Genomic DNA, 27,228 nt, shown 5'->3' with positions numbered 1-27,228 from the left:
AATCATAAATGCTTTGGAGTGAAACAGGGGCAAGACCTCTAGCCTTTGAAGGAGATGATGCATGTGGAAATGCTTTGCTATTTAACCTCTTTCTTGATTTTTCTGATCTCTACAAAAAGGCCAGTGAGCCTCCCTCGGGCTTGCTGGTCATGATATGAAGAATAGCAACACCAACCAAGGCTGAGATCTTGCTCTTCTATCCGGTGTGCTAAGCACTTTCACTGCTCTGATGTATTTAATTAGCAGAACAACTCCACGACATTGGTGTTTTTATTATTCCCATTTTTAAGAAGAGGACACTGAGGCACAGAAATGAATTACTCAAGGTCATACAGTTAGCAAGTAACAGAGCCAGCATTCAACCCCATCTTTGAGTGTAGAGTCTGAGGACTTTCCCTGTGAGAAAGTCCTTTTTTTCTCCCCTTTACTTCCAGAATTTTGGCTTATACACTGCTCATTATTATACTAACAGCAATTAGTTACAGGAAGGAAGGGGAGAGGAAACACAGAAGGGAAATTGTTACTTGTACAGAACTGGAATTCTGATTAAAAGCTAATGGGGAGGGGTAGAGACTTTTAAAAGGTAGAGTTCAAAAAAGGTTTAGAATCATGTGGGTTTTGATTGTGCATTTATTAATTCAATCAAGAGAACATGAGCTTTTCTCAGTTATGAATTTCTCTGGAGTTAGAGGCCACGTTAAATAAGAAGAGAATGCAGGACTGAGAAGCCTTGCACAGAAGGACACTCTGAGATGTCGCTAGCTATTCTCATCCATTGTCCCCTTTGTGCTAAGTATTTGAAATTTTCAGAATGCTTGATAAACATTAGAGAAGCCTAACCTCTGTGTTGTCAGTATTGCTACGCTTCTGAAGGTGATAGGAAACTGATTTACCCCAAGCATTCTGCCTTGGAGGTAGGACCATTTAACACCAGCATTTCCAAACTCAGAACTCAAGACCAGGTGGAGAGTCTGTTTAAGACATATATGTCAGAAATAGGCAAATATATAGAGATAGAAAGGCAGAGTAGCAGTTATCTAAAGCTGGGAAGCTAGACAGCTGGGGGCTAGAGTGACTGCTAATGGGTGATGAAAATATTCTAAACTTGATTGTGCTGATGGTTGCACAAGTCTGAATATACTAAAAAGCACTGAAATGAACACTTTACATGGGTGAGTTATATGGTATGTGATTTGTATCTCAATAAAGCTGTTTAAAAACATGCATGGCTTTGGGGAACCTGGGTGACTCAGTTGGTTAAGCATCTGACTCTGGATTTTGGCTCAGATCAATGATCTCACAATCTACGAGTTCGAGCCCCGTGCTGGGCTCTGCACTGACAGTGCGGAGCCTGCTTGGGATTCTCTCTCTCCTTCTCTCTCTGCCCCTCCCTGCTCTCTTGCTCTCTCTCAAAATAAATGAATAAACTTGAAAGAAAACATATGTGGTTTTGTACATTTATTTTCCTGTAGCTCATTCAAATAATTTTAGCTGACTGGTGAACTGGAGCTGATGATGAGATCATTTACATACTTTCAGAACAAGGATGGAACATACAAGTGCCCATACTTTTGGCCAAGGCATGAGCAGTTTCCGTCACCAAGATGAAACATGGTATTGAGACGCTTTATCCTCTTGGCTAAAACATGCTCAAGAAAGACCCAAGTATTGTTCTTTATCTACCAATGTTTCCTCTACAGTGGTAACTTCCCTCACTGTGTTAAGAGTCTAACTCCTCAACTGTGTTAGGCTTTTGACAACCTCAGCCCTGAAGAATAAGTCCTAAGTAGTTGAAACAGCTGTTACAAAGTCAAAAGTCAATGCACCGAGATCTGTGAACTTTATTCCACAAGGAGGCCCAGACCCATCCCCTGAGTTTGCTTTTACTTTAAAAATAATTCTAACAAACATGTGTCTGTTTTCCCAACCAGAACAAATTAGAACTTGCCAATTATGAAAGAGGAAGTTTACTGGAGACAGACTGATAGGAGTGATTGCTGACAGCTTAATGGAGGAAGGAGAAAACACAGAAGCAAAGAAGTCCGTGTGGTTCAGAAGCAAATAGCTCTACATGTGATTACTCTAAGTCATGAATAGGAAGCTAACTTGTGATTTATAATGCTCTGTTCATTCTCCCGTAGACTCAGCTAACAATGCCAGGGCTTTTAAACAAAGGCTTTGGAGACCCAGGAATTAGGGCCTATAAGACTTTCTGAGGCCTGTGAAAATAAACCGTTAATCTCTGGCTCTAAAATCAAAGTGAATGAATAAATAGCTACAAAATGTACTATCTTTGTCAACTCCCTTCATTGCTAAGTTTGATATTCAGAAAATATTGATGGCACATGAAAATAATTTGTAGGTCTGATTTTCTCAGTACACAAGAATTATGGGCTATATACAAAAATTGCAGAAAAATCATGGACAAATGTAAATTAAATGTTATTCATGGCTAAGTTGTTTTTAAAGCAATATTATAAAAACCTTTCCAAAAATGTACAATAAAAAGTCTCTATTATTGGGGCACCTGGGTGGCTCAGTCGATTGGGCGTCTGACTTCCGCTCAGGTCATGATCTCGTGGTCCGTGAGTTCGAGCCCCGCGTCGGGCTCTGTGCTGACAGCTCAGAGCCTGGAGCCTGTTTCAGATTCTGTGTCTCCTTCTCTCTCTGACCTTCCCCCATTCATGCTCTGTCTCTCTCTGTCTCAAAAATGAATAAACGTTAAAAAAAAAAAAGTCTCTATTATTATCTTGGGCTGTGGGTACATTTTACTACGTTTGATAGGATGGTAGCAAGGGCGAGGGCCGGCTTAGGCGACTGGCCTGTGACTCTGCTTCCCTTGCCCTCAAGCCTTCCCTCAATGCCTTTTGGAAGTCCACTTCATGGAGAACCAACTCCTCACCCTTAACCTGGCACAGAGCACTTCCTCTGTCTCCCTGCTGTAAGCCCCCAGCACCTCCCACACTAGCCCTGGGGTGGAAAATGGGGTTAGGCTCTCCTCACTTGTCTTCCAGATCCTGCCCTTCCAGTCACGTGTACAAATCTCTGTTCCTTCACAGCTCAGATCACCCCACCTTCTTGTTCTGGGCTTCACCTCACCTAGTAGCTGTCACCTCCTGATCATTCTCCCTTCTTCACTGCAAATTCTGGCACCTTCCTTTCTACCCACCCCAAATTCTGACCTTATCCTGGCCTCTACTTCACAAAACGTCGATACTGTCCCTCAACCCTCACCTCTTTTCCTCTAACTCCAAAGGAAGAGGGTTTCCTCCCCACATGTCTAGTGGGAACCCCTACAACTAATGAAGTCCCATCATGCCTTCCACCTCACCAACCTCCTGAAAGCTTCATCACTCAGCTTAGTCATCCCCTCTATGGAGCCCCCTTATCATTATTTTAAATACTTACTTATTGAGGGGCGCCTGGGTGGCTCAGTTGGTTAAGCGTCTGACTCTTGATTTCAGTTCAGGTCATGATCCCAGGGTTGTGGGATCCAGCCCTGTGTCAGGCTCTGAGCTGAGCATGGAGCCTGCTTGAGATTCTCTCTCCTCTCTCTGCCCTTCCCTAGCCTGCATGTGTTCTCTCAAAAAATAAAATAAAATAAAATAAAATAAATAAAAAATTTAAATATTTATTGAGATTATAGTCTACATACTAAAAAAATTCATCCTTCTAAAAGAAGCATGATTCAGTGGTTTTTAGTGTATTCCTGAGGTTGCATATCTGTCACTATTCCAGAACATTTGCATTACCCCCAAAAGAAACCTCATTAACAGAAAGCCTATTAACCTATTAATCTAAAGCAACCTATTAACAATCACTCCCCATCTCCATTCTTCCCTAGCCGCAGGCAACCAAGAATCTGCTTTCTGTCTCTGTGGATTTGCCTATTCTGAACATTTCATATAAATGGGATCACATACCACATGGCCTTTTGTGTCTGGCTTCTTTTACTTAATATAATGTTTTCAAGGCTCATCCACATTGTAGCATGTATCCTTCTTCCTTCTTTTTTATGGTTAAATGATATTCTATTGTATGGATATATCGTGGTATGGGCTGAGGATCTGTGTCTCCCCCCAACTCATATGTTGAAGCCCTAATACCCAATGGGATACCCACAATGTGATATCACATTGGGAATTTGGAGGTGAGGCCTTTGGGAGGTAATTAGGTTAGATGAGGTCAAGAGGGTAGAGCCCCATGATGAGATCAGTGTTCTTTTTTTTTTAATTTTTTTTTCAACGTTTATTTATTTTTGGGACAGAGAGAGACAGAGCATGAACGGGGGAGGGGCAAAGAGAGAGGGAGACACAGAATCGGAAGCAGGCTCCAGGCTCTGGGCCATCATCAGCCCAGAGCCTGACGCGGGGCTCGAACTCACAGACCGCGAGATCGTGACCTGGCTGAAGTCGGACGCTTAACCGACTGCGCCACCCAGGCGCCCCGAGAGATCAGTGTTCTTATAAGAAAAGAGAGGAACACCAGAGCTTCTTCTCTCCTCCATGTAAGGATCCAGTGAGAAGGGGGCTGTTTGCAAGCCAGGAAGAGAGCTCTCACCAGACACTGAATCTACTGGCACTCTGACCTTGGACATGCCAGCCTTCAGAACTGTGAGAAATTAAAAGCCTGTAGTTTAAGCCACCCAGTCTATAATCGTTTGTTATGGCAGCTCAAGCTAATACATACATTTTGTTTTTAATATAATTTTATTATCAATAATAAACAAATGATGGACATTGGGTTGTTTTCACTTTTTGGCTATTATGAATAACAAAATGAACATCTGTGTACAAGTTTTTGTGTGAACATAGCTTTTTATTTTTGGGGGGTATATATTTAGGAGTAGAATTGCTGGGTTATATGGTAACTCTATATTTAACTTTTTGAAGAACGACCAGACTGTTTCCTAATATGGCTGCATCATTTACACTCCTACCAGCAATGTATGAAGACTTGAATTTCTCCACATCTTGCCAATACCTGACATTGTCTGTCTTGTTGATTATAGTCATCCCAGTGAGCATGAAGTGGTGTCTCATTATGGTTTTGATTTGCATTTCCCTGATGATTAATAGTTTTGAGCATCTTTTCAGGTGCTTATTGACCATTTGTATATATTTTTGGGAGTAATGTCTATTCATCTCCTTTGTCCATCTTTAAATCGAGTTGTCTTTATTTTTTTATTATTATTATTTTTAATTTTAAGTAGTTTTCATGCCCAGCATGGAGCTCAGTGAAGGGCTTGAACTCATGACGCTGAGATCAAGACCTAAGCTGAGATCAAGAGTCAGATGCTTAACAAACCAAGCCACTCAGGGGCCCTGGTTGTTTTTTTTTATTGTTGAGATGTTTGTCATCATTTAAAGATGGTCAAGTGTCTACCATTTTAAAGCAAACAAACCCGTGGCCAACTCCAAATTCCTGCTTCAGCCACTGTTTCTTACAGAACTTTTTGAAACTGTTTTTGACACTTGTGGTTTCCACCCACTCTCTTTTGAAACTATTGCAATCTGGCTCCTGAAACTGCTCTGAGCAAGATCACCAGTGGCTGTTTTGTTACTAAATGCAAAGGACACTTTTCAATTCCTAGCTTAATTTCTCTCTGGTATTTATCACTGAGTTCCTCCCCATCTTTATCGAAGGACTGGAGATCCTTGACTTAAATCAGCACATGCTTATGATTGTTCTCACAGATCTGTAGCTGCTCTCCAGTTTTCTTAATGGGTTTCTCTTATTCTGCTCATTCTCAAGTCTTCACCTTCTTCAAGATTTTGTCATCAGTCCTCTATTTTCCATTTTTACATGGTATCACTAGGCACATTCACTCTCATGGGTTTAATTACCACTTAACACAGTTCATTCCTACATCGCATCTGTATCTCCTGCCTAGACTATATACTCCTGGGCTCCCAATTTACATATCTGTCTTACTTGGACTTCCATCCATCCTTAGACTTTACATGTCCCAAACCAAACATTTTATCTTCACCTCCGTAGCCCTCCATAACTCAGGAAATAATATTACGGAATTCCACACACTAAAATTTTTTGGTCATTCACACTTGTTTACTTGCTTCCATCCCAGACACCTGTTCACTAAGCCCCTACAATTTAGCAAGATGACCCCAGAGGTGCTCCCTTCCCAAACTGTGGCCAGTAATCTTTCTAACATGCAAATCTCAGCATATCATCCCTCTGTTTACATGAGCTACTATAAGAGATGGGATTACCCTGACTTTGGAGCCAGACACATCGCGATTTTAACGTTAACACCACTCACTGGCTGCAAAACTGTGATGAGTTAACTTCTCCACGTTCTAGTCTTCTTGTTAAAAAAAAAAAAAAAAAAAAGGAGAGACACACAGGAACGTACCATTTCAAGGGTCTTCCTCAGGATTCAGAAGATGCGCCCAGGTGCCTCTGGCTCAGAATCAGGCACATCAGTATATTTTAACTATTATTTTTATTAAGACCTCTCAACAGAGGCAAATCAAGTATCATCACTTTCATCCTGAAATGTGAAGATTAAATGGAATGACTTTAAACTCGTTTAAAACAAGACTCCTTTGGACACTGAAGCCTGGTAATCAATTGCAGCTCCACTCCGTGCTGATGAGCTCTCAGCTTCAGCGTCCAAAAAGTGCTCCGGAGAGGAGGCGACAGTGGTGCCACTGGCATTCCGAAATGAGGACGCAGAACCGGGAATCCTTGCCGCAGCCCCGGTCTGTCCCGAGGCGCGGCCGCAGGGAAGTGCTGACTGCAAGACTCTTCCCCGCCCCGCCCCCGCCCGTTACCCGGGCGACAGTCCCCGCCGCCCCTTCGCCCGGCCGCCAGGCTCCCAGACCCTAAGTACCGAAAGCCTTTGAGGCAGAACCCACACAACCAAAACCACAAACCACAGGAGCCATCCCAGCCAGGTCGCTTCCTCCAGTCCCCCGCCAGCACCCTGGGCGGCGCTCACTCCACCCTGTGGGCCGCGGCGGCGGCGACGGCGACCCCGGGAGGTCCCCAGGTGCGGGCTCGCCGCCGCAGGTCTGCCGCCCGGCCCGGCACTCCCTCCCGGAGCTCGCGACGCTCACCTTGAAGGACATCTTGCACATGTCCGCGGCCGCCCCTGCGCGACCCGCGCGCTTCCGGCCCGGGGCGCCAGCTCCAGCCCGCTCTGCCTTCCCCGCCGCGTTCCGCAGTGGGGCGGCCTCCCGCGCCGCGCGCTCCCGCCGCCGCCGCCTCAGACTGGACCGGGGGCGGGGCCACCGGGGGCGGGGCGGGGCCACAGAGGGCTGGGGGTAGAGCTGTGGAGCAGGAGCATCGGCGCCTGCTGTCTGGCAACTCACCTAGCAGACGCTGATCTCCGCTGGCACAGTGCGCACTCCATACATACACGCACGCATACCACACCTACACACCACACCCACATACCACTGCTCACACAGCCACAATCGCAGTCTCACACACACCAGTGTACAATGCTACACTGAGCACATTCTCCACCGTCAACACACACAGTGCTGTCCACACTCCTGTCCACGCACCCTCCCTCTTTCCTACACACAGTCCACGTACATCCTCAATGTTGCTACACATACACACGCTCAAGACTCCACACATACACAGGTTCACACATAATACTCCCACACTCATATCTGCCTATACACATTACACACCCACCCCCAACCTCACACCACACATTTTCCAAAAGAGCACGGTCTGCATCAGATGACTTCCAACCTTAATTATAGCACAAATATTGATAATATAGATGAAACACAAGAAAAGAATTCACCCATTGTTCTACCACCCTATCAAGAGCTATTTTCATTTTCATTACTGTCGTTTTAGATGTTCTTTTCTTTCTCTCTCTCTTCTTTCCTAATAATCTTTTTTTTTGTGTGTTTTGTTTTGTTATGTTTTGTTTTCCTCCTGGGGAAAGAGCTGGGAAACAAGCCTTTTGATTGAATGAGTGATATGTGGTATTTTCCTTTTTGAAGGTGAAGAGCAAAATTTGAAATGTTACGCGTACCCCTCTTCCTTTTGATTACACCGGTTACCTCCTCCTTTTGGCCTTCCCCTTCATGGCTGGAGCGTCTCAGGAGCTGTTTACTCCCTCACACATACTTGCTGCTGGCCCAGGGTTGGTTTGGGGGAAATAAAAGCAGAGAGTCATATTTTTTAAATTAAAAAATGTATTGTTTTTAAAGCGTAAAAAACAATAAAAGTCTTTTTAGAAAACTCAGATGCTAAAGTAAAAGTAGCTGTCTCCCACCCTCACAAGGTAGGAATGTGCTCATCCCCTCCCCCTCACCTCTGTTTGTGTCTCCTTCCCTCTTCTCAACTGAATTGGTAATGAATATTTAATTCAAAAGTAAAAGATAAAAATAAAAAATAAAAGCTCATGATGAAATAAAAATGTTTATCTGCTATGGATAAATTGTATTACTTTGTGCTTTATTTTGAAATAAAAACATTAAAAATTTTGATAGAAAATTTCAATTTTTAAATCAAGAAAGACTCAAAACTTTGCCTTGCCTTAGGTGTTTATGGATGAGATAGTTTTGAAGTTGCCATGCAACATTATTATGAAGATTGAGCACAGGAGGTTTTGCTTTCATAGTTTTGATAAACAAAAGGAAGGAAGAGAGTATATTTTGAGTACTGTCTGTGGGGTGGGTATTATGCCCATTCCACAACTGAAAAATCTAACTTCTGAGAGATGACATAATTTGCTGAGTGATGGCGCTAGACCTTTAATTCAGTCTGTCTTGCTCCGAGGCCCATTTCCTTTCCACTATCACTTGCTGCTCAAAGTTGGTTTTGGCAGTGGTCTGGCCAGGTTGCTGATGGGATTCTTGTGGAAGTCGCGGGAAAGAATATGCCTGGGCATCATCCCATGTGCCTGGCTAAGTTCATTTTCATAATAGAGCCCCCAACAGAACAAAACCCTTGTGATCACCACCAGACAACTCTATCTAAACAGGCCCATCCAAAATTTAACAGTGACGCACCAGGCCTCATATGCGAAACCCTACCTACCCCATCCTCTCTATCCCTACCCTCTCTATCCGAATAATTTCTCACTACCCAGCAGAGTGTCTCCATCCTCGTCAGCAGTTTTCCTTGTTATCACCCTCCCTCCCATCCCTAGGTCTCTCTTCCCTCCCTCCTCTTCTGTCTGCCCTAACTCAGATCCTGACCTTCCTGGGGTTCCTCCTGGCTTAAGTCCCCCTCCTGCACCCTGCCCTTCAGCCATCTCTCTCCCAGCTTTGCTGACACCACAGTGTCTCGTGTTGCTCCTAGACTTCACTTCTGTTACTTTTGATTCCTCCAGCAGAGTTTAAATTCTTCAAAGCCAGACCCTGGGTTTTCTAATATATCTTTCATGTTCTTCAGGGGCTAGTTTGCAGCAGGAGAGATGGTAGGTGGTCAAGGTTTAGGAATCATTGATTCAATAGAAGATTCAAGGGATTGTGTTCTCCATGTATCCACGGTCAGATGTCCCACCGCGTCTGTCCGCAGGCCTCCATGACTCATGCACAGACATCCGTGTTCATCTCAAATGAGGCCATATTTTCTGTCACCTTCTGTTCACGCCAGCGCAGACTGCCATGTGTATGTTCTCGATGTTGCACTGTCCCAGTTTATGCTCCAGCAGGACTTGATCTAGACAGAACTGTGAAGTAGGTTAGATTGGTCTCCTGAGCAGTCTCCCTCCTCTTTTTTTGTGATCAGGCCCCTTCGCCCCAATTAAGAGTCTGCTCTGGACCACTTGCCTGTCTACATTCCCTGTCTGACTCCCACCCCACATCCTGGCTCGTTTGCTCAGTCTCTTCACTTGGAATTTACATTAGATGAGCCTCACACGTTCCAGAGTGTAGTGGCCCAGCATTGAATAATCTGCCCCGCATCCGTGGCCCCTTTCCTTTTCCATATCAGAACACTAATTTTGCTCAGTCATCTACCATACTCCTCCTTGGGATATGCTTCAGGGAGCCCAGCCCCCTTTTCTGCCCAAAGCTCTCTGATCTAAGCTGGTGATAGTGTCTGGATTAGGTGGGGCATGTGACAAATCCTGACCTCTGAGACGTGAGAAGAGGTGTGCTGGGGGCTTCTATAAGAAAGTTTTCTTTGCTTCTAGGAGAGACACCCAGGAGGAGAAGGTCCTTTCTTCCACACTGTCCTGTGTGGATCTGATGCCTGGAAGGATGCAGTCACCTTGTGACCATGAGGAAAGCTATCTCCTGAGGGTGGCAGGACAAACAGATGGTGTCACTAAGGTCTATGTGGACAAACAGGGCTGCCTTGTCCCTGGACTTCTTGCTGTGTAAGCCACTTTCTGCTGAAAGTATTCTGATACAGGATGAGAATGGAAGCAAGGTTTGGGGGACAAAGGGTCAAGAACTTCAGCCACATTGATTAGTGTCCATTATGTGCTTGTATTTTGAATGTCACTGAATTTTATTCTCACTCCAACCCCCTGTGAAAGCTATCATTGATAATGAAATTGAGACTCAGAGTGGATGCAAAACTTGTTCATTATCACAAGGACTGGAAGTAGGAAAGTGGTATTTGGACCCAGGCAAAGAGAGTAGAACTCCTGCTCTGTCTCCCATGCTGTCTTACCAGGTTTGTATGCAAATGTCTGTTGAGTAAATGTCAGAATGAAGTTTCCTGTTCTGCATTTTATAACCATAAGGTTACAGGTGATATCCCTCCAAATAAATGAATTGCTGACAAGGTACTATGAGAAGGGGCTGGAGCACTGTAGCCAAGTGGTACACATAGATTTTGATTATTAGTTTTGATAAGTAATATCCCTGCCTTTGGTAGGCAATATCCCAACCTATAACTAAATCCAGGTGATACACATAGATTTTGATTATTGCCTCTGATAGGCGATATCCCTACCTGTCTACTCAATAAATATTCTTAAGGTGGAAGTTTTAGCCTAATGAAATGAATTTTTTTTTTCTGATTACCAACCGAGAATACAAAAAGAAGAGAAAAAAGCAGAAGACAACAATGGCCTATAAAACATTTTCCCAGGGTCATCAGGGGTTAAATATACCCCTGATCTTTCCTTAAGCATGCAGTAACATAATCGGAAGTATGTGTACTCTGCTTTTTTTTTTTTAATTAAACATGATCGTGTGAGTATTTTCCTCTGGCATTAAAGATTCTTTGAAAATCCTGCATTTAAAATTAGCTACACTATACTCTATTTAGCCTTCCTCCAATTTATCAGCGTTTAGTCCTTTCTCTTATTGTAAGTCCTTTCTTCAAAGATAAGATCTATAAGTTCCTTTTAGTTTGTATAATTAAAAATAATGCTAATAACTATTTTATACCTAAGGTTTATTCACATTCCTCATTATTTCTTTAGGATACATTCTAGGATTCCAGACCGAAAGCATATGAATATTGTGAAAACTATCAATTCATAAGTAAAAATTGCTTTTTAGGAATGCTACACCAATTTTATACGTCCATCTAAACTGTCACATTGTTATTTGAGATTTTTCTCAAAGCTTCCAATGACAGTGTAAGCAGACATTATAGGCACTAAACTTTCTATGTATCTGTTCGCTTTTTCATACCCCTGCCAGATAATATTTAGATTCTCTTAAATAAATGATATAGAATAAAACAGGGTAAAAATAAAATAAGGATTTAAAAGTGGGACAGAGAAAATTGAAAATAGGAAAGATAACGCAAATCTAGAAAAGAAGGAAAGCATAAAAAGAGAAGCAGGAAGGACATACAATTTGCTTTAAGCTTTTTAGCAATCAACGCAGAGGAGAGACACTATCAACCATGATCATGGTTCATCATGTTTGTAAAATCAAAACTCTTCAGCTGCATGAAAGAAGGCCAGCTATTGCAGAGAAAAGTGAAATCATATGGAGCAAGGCACAGTTTCCTCAATAATCCCTTAATGGCACATGAATCAGTGAATTTCACAGAGCTGTTTTGGGGACATTTCTTTATGTAAACTGACAACCTAACACCAAAGCCTTCAGGAAAACCCCAAATAGTGCAGTTTAGGTACAGCATCTTCTGGGCTGGCTTCCAGGAGAATGGGTGGACTACTGACCCTCAGGTGGTCCTGTGTTAAGTACTGTTCCCCTTGAATCATCAAATGACTCAGTTTGAGTTTTATTCTCCAGCTGGTACCTGGAGCACAGTTAGCTTAAGTATGAGGTTGAATCATGTAAACGATCAGTAGAACTAGAAATAAGAAGTCCCCTCTTATAATAGTTCAGAAGCCTGACATGAACTTAAATGGGAGACTATCGACGCAGCCAGGGAATAGATAAAGCCCAGGAGGAACCCAAGGTGGGATGCTACTGAGCCCTAGCAGACAGAGTTCTTGACCATGGACATCAAGTGGTTCTATGGCCAGAATTTCCCATCACGAGCTAGGTTCTGTCACAAGGTTGGTGGACCCAGAAATAATCCACCCTGAGAAGGTAGTGGCATATCTGGGACCAAGTCTGAGCAGGAACAGATGGCACCAGCAAACTGCACGAGCATGTCGCCAGCACCTCTCTTTCAGTGAGCACTTCTTGTTTGTGGAAAGCCCTTAGGACATCCTGATGGAGAAGGAAAAAGCTTGAGCTTGGTTAGTGGCTTGCTGTTCGAATGGGGAGATGGATATGGGTGTAAGCTGAAAATGGATGGTGGCTGCACTACCACCACTTAGGACTGATGGAGGCTTGAAAACCAGAACTTCAGGTGGAAGACATGGCCACTTACTTTGCATGGAGAGAAGTGGCCCGAGGTTAGATTATACATGACCCAGGGACAGAGAAGAATGGCTTGAACTGTGCTCAGGTCCTAGGCAGGAGATAGATTGCAAGACTGGGGAGAAGGGGCCGGGGATAGAGACCTGTGGGTAGACATATTGGAAGAGGCAGATAATGTGAAGCTTTTTATATTACATACTAATGCACAATGGAGAGCAGTCACCATCAGAGAGGTACTAGATGACCAAATAGACAAAATGACTTTACCAGTTGACATCAACCATCCTCTATTATTGACCTCCCCAGTATTGGCATGATGAGACATGTATGATGTAGCCATGGCAGCAGAGATGAAAGCCATGAATGGGCCTAACAGCATGGACTCCCATTTACCAAATGTGATTTAACTACTGTGACCACTAACTGGCCAATAACAGGGACCAATCCTTAGTCTCCAGTATGCTGTCATCCCTCGAGGAGATAACCTAATCACTTGGTGGCAAATTGACTACATTTGACACTTGTCATCCTAGAAGGTCAATGATTTATTTTGACAGGAACAGACACATACTCTAGGTATGGGCTTACCATTCCTGCCCATGGGGCCTGAGCTAACACTACCATTCATGAGTTAGTAGAGTGCTTATTCCACAGCACAGAATCCAAAATAGCATTATGTCAAAGCAAGAGACGCACTTTACAGCAAAGAAGGTGTAGGCATGGGCTCATGGCCATGGCATCCACCGGTCATATATTATACCATGTTACCCAAAGCTGACAACCACTTTAGTGGGGTGGCATGTTGAAGGCATTAGCTAAAGTATCAACTTGGAGATAATACTTTATAAGCATAGGGTACCATCTTTCAGCACACAATATGCAGTTTAAATTGAAGAGCTTCCTGTAATGCTGTGTCCCCATCGCAAGAATATGTAAGTCCGCAGACCAAGAGGTAAAAGCCAGTGACCCCCCTATTCTCAATGAGTTTCTCATGAGTTATTCTCAATGAGTCACTTGTGTTTCTTGTCTCAGCAACTCTACTCTCTGCCAGTTTAGAAGTCCTGGTTCCCAAAAGAAGGAACATTTCCACCAGGAGACACAGTAGTAGTCCCATTGAACTCTAAACTACAGCTGTGGCCTGAGCACTTTAGGCTCTTTGTGTCTACTGGCAGCAGGTTAAGTAGATGAGTCACCATCTTGGCAGTGACATTGAACACCTGAAACCAATATAATGTTATGTCAATTATACCTAAATAAAAAAGGAAAAAAAATTATTGCCATTCTTACTCCAATGAGAATAATTTTTTAAATGCTCAGTCTGATATTAAAATATGGCATAGAAGCTGTTGGTATGCTGTATCTACTTTGCAGGGTCTTTTGATTGTAATGAGCATGTTGTAAATACTGCTGTTGATTTAGCTATTTTTCCTCTGATACCTAAATCTATTTCTTAGGAGATTCGTCCTTTGACAATCTATTCTTCTTTATCATATCTTCTGAAAAGAATGTTCTTTGGGATCTTGTTTGCTAAAATTTTTCTATTGTTCAGTGATGAATTAATAAAGTTGTGCTCTGCTTGCTTGCTGAAGCGTGTTCTCTCTTCTTCTATGTGGGACATCTGAATGTTGCTTTGGGTGGAGTACCCTGGCCCATGGAGTCCTGGTCTTTGTATGAGGATTCCACCCTACCTCTTTTTCTCAGAGAGGAGGAGGGCTGCAGCAACATAGAGGAACGTCACAAAATGGCCCCACTATCCCTCCAAGGGGCAAGAGCCATCCAGGCCTTTTCACACTTGGCTTTTTGGTATACTCTAGTAATTTTGCTTTTGTTATCCATCATAGTGATTTAACAAAATGCTAGATTTCCCTCACTTCCGTGGTAGGATTTGATGATGCTTTCTTGAGGGCCAATTGCCTTTGGCACAGTTCCATCAAATACCTTGCAGTTGTGTGAGTTGAAACTCATGATGAACCGTGACCTATATGTGGCAGGTTTTCCAGGAGTTTCATCCATGACCCAGTGGACTAAACACTGTGATAGAAAGGCCAGCCCTACAGCTTTCACATCTTAGCCAGTTGCCTAGATTTTTGTCTTAAGTGTTTGATTTTCATTTGGGTGCTTAGCATTATTGCGTAACTCTCTCAGCTTCCAGGGCTTCGAACATTTATTTAAAGACAGTCGGGTTAATAATTGGAAAGTACCCTCTCACTGATCTGGCCCTTGGGAATAATAGCTTCTATCATGGATGGGCCCAGAAGTGCATCCTAACTGAAGCTGCTTTTAGCATTCCACTGGGGCTGTGAAGGGGCCGGCGGTGCGAGAGCATTATCTTTTAATGTACTAAGGACCCTGAGTCCTTATGTTTTATTGCCAACTTGCTAAACCCATAAAGGGCAAAAGTGTAGTAGACACATACACACAGTCTTAGTTCCAAATCATTTGCAAAGTTGGCATTTGTTTCGCTTAGTCTTTAATTGCACCAAAACCATTTAAGAGAAGCCAAAAAAAGCTGAGTTCGTTCCTTAGGGAAAATGGGCTAGAAGACTCCCATGATTTGGACATTCTCCCACAGCCTTACATGGGAGCGAGAGTGAACTTCAGATTTAATTTTGTTTGTGGAGAAAACAGATTCCCTCCCTCCAGAGTTGAAAAAGCAGAATATAATGTTTTTATTAACATTTGGCTTTGGGTGTCCTTGTTCGACCAATTATATGTAATGCATTCAACTGTATCTTAAAAACTGTGCAAATCTCAAGTGTGACAGGGAGCTTATTCTTTCCGTGAGGGTTCCTTGGTGGGCTTCCTACAGCTGAGAGGTAGGATGGGTTACAGGGACTTCAGTGAGATTGAACATTAGACTGTGAGTCACATGAAATCAGAAACCATTTTGCCTCAATCTTTTCACAGTCCAATGCCATGTCCAGCCCCTAGCACATAGTAGGTACTCACTATTTTTGAATGAATTAATGAATGAATGGTCACAAATTATCTAAGGATCTGCAAGCTTCTCAGATATGGAACGAAAGCTTCTGATGCTCTTTTCTTTAATGAGATTTGGATTCTATGTTTGTGTGGTTCCTTCATTCAGCAATCTAAGGCATGTGGTACTAGCTTCAGTGAGGCCATTGGACAGGCAACAATAAAGGACATCATCCTATTTTCCCATGAGGGCCACCATCATGACTTCACTGAAAGCAGAACCTTACCCCCCTCCCCCAACAAGGACCTCTCATCACTGGTCCCAACATGGGGCTGGAAGGACCCTGAGGGGCCTAAAAATTACTCCTAAGGGGCTTTGACTCCATCTTTGCATGTTTGCATGTATTTTAAATTAGCTGGTCTCCGTGTATGTATGTCTGTTGTGTGCCCATGTGTGGGGGGTGCTCTGGAATTATGAATTTGAACCAGGGACCTTTTGCTTGTACACAGGATGTCCCTGAACCCCAACTCGCCACTCCCCAAGAGGTGCAGATCAAGCAAAGCTTAGATCATAGCCCTTCATTGGGCACTGCTGGCTTTGGTGCATTTTGAGCAGGTATAGGATTCTCAGTTCCCACTGAGATGAGGCAGATGAAATTGGGGCTGAAGAAGGAGCCACAAGCAGAAAGTGGAAAGGTATGGGGGAGAAATCCAAGTGATTTCACTGGAAAAAGAAATGTAAGCAAAAGCTCTGGGGAAAGCCACAATCAAACACAACTTCCAGACAAAATAGTTCTTATAACATCTGCCTTTCGTCTGGTACAGGTAGTATAATGCCATGGTGATGTGCACATCCCAGGATGGGACCAATGTCCTGAGTTGTTCCATAGTAAGTATTGTCAGGGCTGGGACTCAGCAGGTGGCCCAAGGGCCAATCTACTCTGGCTCATTCTTGGAGCTAGTCAGGCTCACTGAGGGGGTAGGGATCCAGGGAGCTCTACAGAAAGTGAAGAAGCCTGGAGGCTGATGCAATGTCCTGGGGGCCTGGGGGCAGACAGTAGGTGGTGGGCACAGCAGGCCAGCTAACCAGAGGATCTTATGGCAGTGAGAGCTTCTACAGGAGTCCTGACAAGGCCCTCCAAGACTCTGGGCTCCAGCAAAGAAAAAAATGGGCAGCAGGGAGTTAGGTCCTGTAAAGGAATCATCAAGTAGAAACAGAAATGCTATGGTTAAGGACCGATGTTTCATGTCAAGAGCAAGGGAAGATTCCAGGTTCTGAGAAACCAGGATCCCAAGGAAGACCCTGGACAGAAATTCACACACAATGGGTCAAGACTACGTCTAAAATGGGGCATAAAAATAAGAATAGTTAGCCAAATTGGAGGCATCCTGGCATTGCATTGGACCCTTTCTAATGATGATTTCATTCAAAATTCACAAAGCTCATGCCAAGGGTAAAATTTTTCAGATGAAGAAACTGAGACTGTAAAGGGGTTATTTAATTTGTACAAAGTCACAAGGTCACAGAAGGTAGTAGAGGGAGGAGCTGGGACTTAACCCCATGTCTGTAACTCTACGACCTGTGTTTTTAATGAAAGTACACTCCATGGTAGAAGCTTGGTCAGGGAGCAGAAACAAGGCGAAGGACAATGAGAGTGAGCACCAGTGGGGTCAGTCCAGCAGGCATGTTCATGTACATTGTGTCATTTAACCTTCACGGTGTCCTTGTCCTCCTTTTGTTTTTGTTTTTCAGATGAGGGATCCAAAACATATAAAGATGAAGTGGCTTGCCTAAAATTACACAGAAAAAAAGGCAACAACCCAATTAATGGGACTACATGTCAGAGCAAAGCCAACAGCAAGACTGCCCTGAGGCCGATGTGCCAAGGGAAGGAAGAGAACTATGAATTCAGTATGTAATATCGGCTGTACATCCAGGCCTCCTTAATCTGAAAGCCGAGTTAGTAACGGTCCTTTAGGGTAAAGAGCAATTTTGAACATACATAACTTTAAGGAGTCTGACTTCCTATACTAAGTGTAAGGACAGGCTTTCACCTGATATAACCCAATGATGCATTTCGTCTCCATAACAAATGAGTCATGGATTTAGTCCTTACTGAGTTCAACACCTTTCCCTCATCTCTTTGCTCAAAGGCAGCTAAATTAGTAGGTGCTATTATGGAATAAGTGAAAGCTAATTTTAACTTTAGCTATGCGTCATTACTTTTGGGTTCTCTAAACTTGAGTGTAATAATTACTCATACCAAGCTAAGAGAATTAGGCAGGTTATTTCATGCCTTTTAAAAAAGCAGTGTGAAACGCTGACTTCTCATATTTGTATGTACAGTTGAGTGAATGGTAAAGACTTAACATAATATTGGAGCATCATAGAATTAGGAATTACCCACTAAGTTAACAATCAGTCAATCAACAAATGTTTTTTGTTGCCCACTCTGGGTCCTGCACTGTTTTAGGCATGAGGCTATAAGGGTATTTTGGAGAGGTCATTTAGACTAGTGCATATTTAACTATCTGTGAAGAAAGACCATTTAAAAAACTCTTTTTTTTAAAGTTTATTTACTTATTTTGAGGGAGAGTGAGAGAGCATGTGCGAGTGGGGGAGGGGCAGAGAGAGAGAGGGAAAGAGAGAATCCCAAGCATGCCCAGTGCTGTCAGCTCAGAGCCCGATATGGGGCTGGAACTCAGAGTGAGATCATGACCTGAGCTGAAACCACTTAACCGACTGAGTCACCCAGGTGCTCCCCCCAAATTCTAATCCATTGTTGACCAATATTTTGTAATGTACAAAAAACTTGGTTATGAGAAAAATAATCACATTGTTGATGTCATGGCAACATCAAATCGCTAGAGAGTTAAGCACTCTCAACTTTTATACTTTTTTCATTACAACAACATTTCGTGGACTGGTAGTGGTTCACAGACCTCACTTGGAGTAGCACTGATTTAAACAAGGCTTGACCACTATGGAACCGCCTCAACAATGGAAAGACTAGTTTTTGCTGGTGTTTCTTTCCATTTTTTTTTTCTTTTTGCTTATCATGTTAGTGGAATTGCCAATGCCTGGTGATAATTTTTAAAGAGACTCTTTGTTTCAAGGTAAACCGTACTTTCCCCAACTGAGAGATAAGGGAGAAAGGCTTCCTTCAAAGGCCGACTTATAAAAGGTACATAAAGAACGAAAGAAAGAAATATCAAATATAACACGAAGCTGAGGGAAAAAAATGAAGCCAAGTCTATGTTTGCAAACAAGGATCACAAATGGTCAAGAAGTTACTTTTAGAGAAAAACTATGACTCACACGATAGCTACAAAAGGAGTATGTGACTGTGTGAATTCACATAGATGGAGAATGAAGAAATCTATTTTTATAGAATTGCCCTTTCTGGCACTGTTCTTGATGCTGTGGCAGAACACATATTCACAAGAACTTCTTTTTTTTTTTTTTTTGGAATGAAGTTAACAGAGCATTTTGGCAAGAGCAAAAAACAGGGCATGAAATTCATGAGATCAAATTTTTCTTTGCTTACCCAAGAGCAAAAGCCAAAAAAGAAAAAGAAAAAGTAAGAAGAGATAAACTGAATTTGTCTTAAAGGCATTGACTTCATAGGAAAAAATTCTAAATACAAAAGTCACATTCTAAAATCTCAATCTCTCAGAAGTGTTTTGAAGTAAAAACTTCCTCACCCTAACTGGAGAGCGTGTTTTCTGTATTTCGCTTCAAATGCTAAGTCAAGGTATTTAAGAATGGAACATGCAAATGGCAGGTGATATTTATCAGGTATATTGATGAATAAGAAGAGACAAGATTCTGAGTGTTGTGGTTGTTTGTTGATGCATAATAGACCACCCTAAAATCCAGCGGCTTAAAACCACTACAGATGGTCCCTGACTTGGAATGAGTTTGACTTAGACTTTTTTGACCTTATGGTGGTGTGAAGGTGATACACATTCAGTAGAGACTGTACTTTGAATTTTGAATTTTGATCTTTTCCAAGGCTAGCGATGGGTTGGGTACCATTTTTCCTTGTGCTGCTGGGCTGTGTGGCAGCTGCACCCCCAGTCAGCCACACCATCGTGAGGGGCATCAACTGATATGCTTACAACCGTTCTGTACCTGGACAACCATTCTGTGTTTACTTTCAGTACAATAGTAAATTAAATGAGCTCTTCAACACTTTATTTATTTATTTATTTATTTATTTATTTATTTATTTAAATTTACATCCAAGTTAGTTAGCATATAGTGCAACAATGATTTCAGGAGTAGATTCCTTGTGCTCCTTACCCATTTAGCCTATCCCCCCTCCCACAACCCCTCCAGTAACCTTCTGTTTGTTTTCCGTATTTATGAGTCTCTTCTGTTTTGTCCCCCTCCGTGTTTTTTTTATTATTTTTGCTTTCCTTCCCTTATGTTCACCTGTTTTGTATCTTAAAGTACTCATATGAGTGAAATCATATGATTTTTGTCTTTCTCTGACTAATTTCACTTAGCCTAATACCCTCCAGTTCCATCCACGTAGTTGCAAATGGCAAGATTTCATTCTTTTGATTACCGAGTAATACTCCATTGTATATATATATATATATATATATATATACCACATCTTCTTTGTCCATTCATCCGTCGATGGACATTTGGGCTCTTTCCATACTTTGGCTATTGTTGATAGTGCTGCTATAAACATGAGGGTGCATGTGTCCCTTCGAAACAGCATACCTGTATTTCTTGGATAAATGCCTAGTAGTGCAATTGCTGGGTCATAGGGTAGTTCTATTTTTAATTTTTTGAGGAACCTCCATACTGTTTTCCAGAGTGGCTGCACCAGTTTGCATTCCCACCAGCAGTGCAAAAGAGATCCTCTTTCTCCGCATCCTTGCCAACATCTGTTGTTGCCTGAGTTGTTAATGTTAGCCATTCTGACAGGTGTGAGGTGGTATCTCATTGTGGTTTTCATTTGTATTTCCCCAATGATGAGTGATATTGAACATGTTTTCATGTGTCAGTTGGCCATCTGAATGTCTTCTTTGGAGAAGTGTCTATTCATGACTTTGTCTATTTATTCACTGGATTATTTGTTTTCTTGGTGTTGAGTTTGATAAGTTCTTTATAGATTTTGGATACTAACCTTTTATCTGATATGTTGTTTGCAAATATCTTCTCCCATTCTGTCATTCTGTCTCCCATCTTCTCCCATTTTAGTTTTGCTGATTGTTTCCTTCACTGTGCAGAAGCTTTTTATTTTGATGAGGTCCCAATAGTTCATTTTTGCTTTTGTTTCCCTTACCTCAGGAGAGGTGTTGAGTAAGAAGTTGCTGCTGCCAAGATCACAGAGGTTTTTGCCTGCTTTCTCCTCAAGGATTTTGATGGCTTCTTGTATTACATTTAGGTCTTTCATCCATTTTGAGTTTATTTTGGTGTATGGTGTAAGAAAGTGGTCCAGGTTCATTCTTCTGCATGTCACTGTCCAGTTTTGCCAACACCATTTGCTGAAGAGACTGTCTTTATTCCATTGGATACTCTTTCCTGCTTTGTCAAAGATTAGTTGGCCATATGTTTGTGGGTCCATTTCTGGGTTCTGTATTCTGTTCCATTGATCTGAGTGTCTATTCTTGTGCCAATACCATACTGTCTTGATGATTACAGCTTTGTAATACAGCTTGAAGTCCGGGATTGTGATGCCTCTTGCTTTGGTTTTCTTTTTCAAGATTGCTTTGGCTACTCGGGGTCTTTTCTGGTTCCAAACAAATTTTAGGATTGTTTGCTCTAGCTCTGTGAAGAATGCTGGTGTTATTTTGATAGGGATTGTATTGAATAGGTAGATTGCTTTGGGTAGTATCGACATTTTAACAATATTTGTTTTTCCTATCCAGGAACATGGAGTCTTTTTCCATTTTTTGGTGTCTTCTTCAATTTCTTTCATAAGCTTTCTATAGTTTTCAGTGTATAGATTTTTCACCTCTTTGGTTAGATTTATTCCTAGGTATTTTATGGTTTTTTGTGCAACTGTAAATGGGATTGATTCCTTGATTTTCTCTTTCTGTTGCTTCATTGTTGGTGTATAGGAATGCAACCGATTTCTGTGCATTGATTTTATATCTTGAAACTTTGTTGAATTCATGAATCAGTTCTAGCAGTTTTTTTGTTGTTGTTGAAATCTTTTGAGTTTTCCGTATAGCGTATCATGTCATCTGTGAAGAGTCAAAGTTTGACCTCCTCCTGGCCGATTTGGATGCCTTTTATTTCTTTGTCTTGTCTGATTGCTGAGGCTAAGACTTCCAATACTATGTTGAATAACAGTGGCAAGAGTGGACATCCCTGTCTTGTTCCTGACCTTAGGGAGAAAGCTCTCTGTTTTTCCCATTGAGGATGATATCAGCTTTAGGTCTTTTATATATGGCTTTTATGATCTCGAGGTATGCTCCTTCTAGCCCTACTTTCTTGAGGGTTTTTATCGAGAAAGGATGCTGTATTTTGTCAAATGCTTTCTCTGCATCTATTGAAAGGATCATGTGGTTCTTGTTCTTTCTTTTACTGATGTGATGAATCACGTTAATTGTTTTGTGGGTATTGAACCAGCCCTGCTTCCCAGGTATAAATCCCACTTGGTCATGGTGAATATTTTTTTTTAATGTATTGTTGGATCTGGTTGGCTAATATCTTGTTGAGAATTTTTGCAGCCATGCTCATCAGGGAAATTGGTCTATAGTTCTCCTTTTTAGTGGGGTCTTTGTCTGGTTTTGGAATCAAGAAAGAGTTTGGAAGTTTTCCTTCCATTTCTATTTTTTGTAACAGCTCCAAGAGAATAGGTGTTAACTCTTCCTTAAATATTTGGTAGAATTCCCCTGGAAAGCCATCTGGCCCTGGACTCTTGTTTTTCGGCAAATTTTTGATTACTAATTCGATTTCCTTACTGGTTATGGGTCTGTTCAAATTTTCTATTTCTTCCTGTTTCAGTTTTGGTGGTGTATATGTGTATATTCCTAGAAAGAAATTTGCCCATTTATTCCAGATGGCCCATTTTATTGGCATATAATTGCTCATAATATTCTCTTCTTATTGTTTTTATTTCTGCTGTGTTGGTTGTGATCTCTCCTCTTTCATTCTTGATTTTACTTATTTGGGTCCTTTCCTTTTTCTTTTTGATCATACTGGCTAGTGGTTTATCACTTTTGTTAATTCTTTCAAAGAACCAGCTTCTGATTTCATTGATCTCTTCTACTGGTTTTTGTTGTTGTTGTTGTTGTTGTTGTTGTTGTTGTTTGGTTTTGACAGCGTTAATTTCTGCTCTAATTTTTATTATTTCCTGTCTTCTGCTGTCTTAGGGTTTTATTTGCTGTTCTTTTTCCAGCTCTTTAAGGCTTAAGGTGAGGTTGTATATCTGAGACCTTTCTTCCTTCTTTAGGAAAGCCTGGATTGCTATATACTTTCCTTTTATGACCACCTTTGCTGCATCCCAGAGGTTTTGGGCTGTGGTGTTGTCATTTTCATTGACTTCCATGTACTTTTCAATTTCTTCTTTAACTTCTTGGTTAGCCCATTCATTCCTTAGTAGGATGTTCTTTAGTCTCCAAGTAATTTTTACCTTTCCAAATGTTTTCTTGTGGTTCATTTTGAGTTTCATAGCATTGTGGTCTGAAAATATGCACAGTATGATCTTGATTTTTTGTAACTGTTGAGGGCTGATTTGTGTCCCAGTATGTGGTCTATTCTGGAGAAGGTTCCATGTGCACTGGAGAAGAATGTATATTCCACTGCTTTAGGATGAAATGTTCTGAATATATCTGTTAAGTCCATCTGGTTCAGTGCGTCATTCAAAGCCATTGTTTCCTTGTTGATTTTCTGTTTAGATGATCTTTCCATTGTTGTAAGTGGGGTGTTGAAGTCCCCTACTATTATGGTATTATTATCAATGAGTTTCTTTATGTTTGTGATTAATTGATTTATATATTTGGGTGCTCTCACATTTGGAGCATAAATGTTTATAATTGTTAGGACTTCTTTGTGGATAGACCCCTTAATTATGATATAATGCCCTTCTTCATCTCTTGTTACAGTATTTATGTCAAAGTCTAGATTGTCTGATATAAGTATGGTTACTCTGGCTTTCTTTTGTCAACAATTAGCATGATAGATGGTTCTCCATGTCCCTACTTTCAATCTGAAGGTATCTTTATGTCTAAAGTAGTCTCTTGTATATAGCATATAGATGGATCTTGTTTTCTTATCCATTCTGTTACCCTATGTCTTTTGATTGGAGCATTTAGTCCATTGACATTTAGAATGCATACTGAAAGATATGAATTTATTGCCATTATGTTGCTTATAGAGTTGGAGTTTCTGGTGGTGTTCTCTGGTCCTTTCTAGTCTTTGTTGTTTTTAGTCTTTGTTTGTTTGTTTGTTTGTTTATTCTTCTTTTCTCCCCTCAGAGAGTCCCCCTTAAAATTTCTTGCAGGGCTGGTTTAGTGGTCATGAACTCCTTTAATTTTTGATTGTCTGGGAAACTTAATCTCTCCTTCTATTTTGAATGACAGCCTTGCTGGATAAAGAATTCTTGGCTGCATATTTTTCTGATTCAGCACCCTGAATGTATCCTGCCACTCTTTTCTGGCCTGCCAAGTTTCTTTGGATAGGTCTGTTGCAAACCTGATCTGTCTTCCCTTATAGGTTAAGGACTTTTTTTCCCCTTGGTGCTTTCATGATTCTTTCCTTGACTGAGTATTTTGTGAATTTGACTATGATATGCCGTGTTGATCGTCAGTTTTTGTTGACTCTGGTGGAAGTCCTCTGTGCTTCCTGGATTTTGATGTCTGTGACTTTCTCCAAGTTAGGAAAGTTTTCTGCTATGATTTGCTCACATAACCCTTCTACCCCTTTTCCTGTCTCTTCATCTTCTGGGACCCCTATGATTCTGATGTTGTTCCTTTTTAATGAGTCACTGACTTCTCTAATTCTTAAATCATGCTCTTTTGCCTTAGTCTCCCTCTTTTTTCTGCTTCATTATTCTCCATAAGTTTGTCCTCTATATCGCTGATTCACTGCTCTGCTTCATCCATCCTTGCCACCATCAACACTTTATTATAAAGCAGACTTTGTGTCAGATGATTTTGCCCAACTGTTGGCTAACGTAAATGTTCTGAGCATGTTTAACGTAAGGTAGGCTAAGCTGTGATGTTCAGCAGTTTAAGTATAGTAAATGTATTTTTGATTTATGATATTTTAAATTTATGATGGGTTTATCAGGATGCAATTACATTGTAAATCGAGGAAGATTATTTCTTTATTTATGATTCAGCAATCTGGGCTGGGATCAGCTGGGCAGTTCTGGTGGTCCTGCTTGGGGTCTCTTATGCAGGTGCCTTTGTCTAATGGGCTGTAATAGCTAAGCTAGTTTCATTTATGTGCCTTGCACGGTCTCACAGGATCTCTTTCTATATACCTTTTCTCCAGCAGAATAGCTGGACTTCCTTATGGCATGGGCTCTGGGTTCCAAGAGGATGAACAAGTGCTTATCCAATCTCTGCTTGCATCACACTTGCTAACGTCTCATTTGCCAAAGCAAGTCACATAACCAAGCTCAGACTCAGTGTAGGAAGGAACAACAAAGGGGCAGGAATTCTCAGAGGCATGATTCGCTGGGGCCATTAATGTAATGGTCCATCATAAAATTAAAAAAAGTTTTAAATTATATGAATGTATATTCTGTTTTTCTTAATAAGACAGAATTAAACTATACTTGGAAATTCCAGCTCACATTCTAGAGCTTTGTAAGATGGCACCTGTATTTGGAGAGGCTCTTAATGGCTTGTGGGGCTATAAAGACTCACCAGATTAGATCAACCAAGCCAGCTGATCAATGCATAAATATTAATGAGCACCTATGAAGTCATTATCACTATGCAAAATGGTATGGAAGACACATTTTTCTTGCATTCAGGGTACTTGCAGTGGAGTTGGAGAATACAAATAGTAAAAGTAATGTTGCAAGCAGTTTAAGACAGAGTATAACTAAGTGCTAAATTGTGCCATATAGAAAATAAAGAAGTAAAGAATTTCAAACTTTTGGTTATGCCTGGTTCTGATGAGGCTTTCAACACAGAGTCATGGTCTAAGAGTTATAATAATCCATTAATAATCCAAGCCTGAGCATGTAGACTTGACTACACTGTCTGGCTCCACTGGTCCTCCTCTCAGGGGTGGAAGGCACTGGAAGAGAATGAGAGAAATCAGCCACTTAAAGAAAGGCGATTAAACTTCCTCAGACTTGAGTCTTTGTCCATTGAGAAAGCAGATGTCTTGCAAGACAATTTGTCAGCATCTGTCTGGTTCTCCTGTCTTTAGTAATGTACAATCTAGCCATGGTGCTACATCCTACTGCACTGAGAAGGAATGACAGCTGAATAGCTATGCTGAATGGTGGGGAATGTGATGGCATTTGGAGCAGCAAATTATCCCAGATGTGAAGTATAAAGAACCAGGAAGAAAGAGCAGGGATTCTATTCCAGGCACCAACTGGTATTCCAAACACCCTGCTAGACTCTGGGGATGAAAATGAATTAAACCTGGTGCTGCCCCCCTCTCCCTCCCCAAATACCACAGCCTAATAAGTAGGCAGATCTAAATGCTACAACAGGGGCATGAATAATACAGTGTGCGATCCCAGTAATGGGAGTGGCTGACTGGGAGAGCAAGGGAAGAGTTCACGTTAAGCAAAGTCTGCCAAATAAGGTGATGCCTGAGGTGAATTTTGAAGAATTAATTGGAGTTAGGTTGCTAAGGTGGAAAAGGGCATTCCTGACAGAAAATACAGCCATGAGCAAAGGCATGGGGACACACTGAGGGGGAAATCACTTGATTAGCCTGGAGAATAAGGTGCCATGCTGGCAGGTGAAGGAGATAGGGCAGAAAGGAAAACTAGGGCCAAGTGATAAACTACCCTACTAAGGAGTTTAGACTTTATCCTAAGGGATAAGAAACTGTAAATGATGTTAAGTAGAGTAGACACAAGATCACATTTACATTTTATTTATTTATTTATTTATTTATTTATTTATTTATTTATTTATAATTTTTTAAAGCAGGCTTCATGCCCAACGTGGGGCTTGAACTCATGACCCTGAGATCAAAACCTGAGCTGATATCAAGAGCCAGCACTTACCTGACTGAGCCACCCATGCACCCCCACATTTACATTTTAGTAACAGTACTGTCCAAATGATGAAAATGTTTTATAATCTCCTCTGTTCAACATGATAACTGCTAGCCAGATGTGGCTGTTGAGCACTTGAAATGCAGCCAATGTGACTGAGGAACTAAATTTTTCATTTTCAGTTTGACTTTAGATAGCCACACGTGGTTCTTGGCTACCATACTGGACTTCTCAGTGCTAGAAAAATCCCTGTGGCAGCGGTACGGATGATGGACCAGATGAGAGCATGACTGGAAGGACTTAGAAGACTTTATAACAATACATGTAAATACGTGTGAAATAATGTGATCCCAAATCAAGGCTGGGGTCATGGGAATGCGTGGAGGTGACCAACTTGA

The 27,228-nt window shown here is 41.6% G+C and overlaps 1 protein-coding gene across 1 annotated transcript in view; it reads right to left on the bottom strand.

Moving 5' to 3' along the window:
* ANKRD29 (ankyrin repeat domain 29) overlaps positions 1–27,228 on the bottom strand; it is an 84,031-nt gene that overhangs the window by 45,360 nt on the left and 11,443 nt on the right. Inside the window, exons 3-4 of the mRNA XM_047086883.1 lie at positions 6,965–7,295; positions 6,703–6,863 (exon numbers count right to left, since the gene is read on the bottom strand). Of these exons, the coding sequence (XP_046942839.1) occupies positions 6,703–6,863; positions 6,965–7,295 (492 nt within the window). The remainder of the gene's footprint in view (positions 1–6,702; positions 6,864–6,964; positions 7,296–27,228) is intronic.

Source organism: Lynx rufus, unplaced genomic scaffold, assembly GCF_022079265.1.
Source record: "Lynx rufus isolate CCGP_SWC_20201006 ecotype Redwood Valley unplaced genomic scaffold, mLynRuf1.p SCAF_22, whole genome shotgun sequence".
NCBI classification, from domain to species: domain Eukaryota; kingdom Metazoa; phylum Chordata; class Mammalia; order Carnivora; family Felidae; genus Lynx; species Lynx rufus.
Note: the sequence above shows the minus strand (reverse complement) of the source record. Positions and strands in the feature narration are given on the sequence as shown.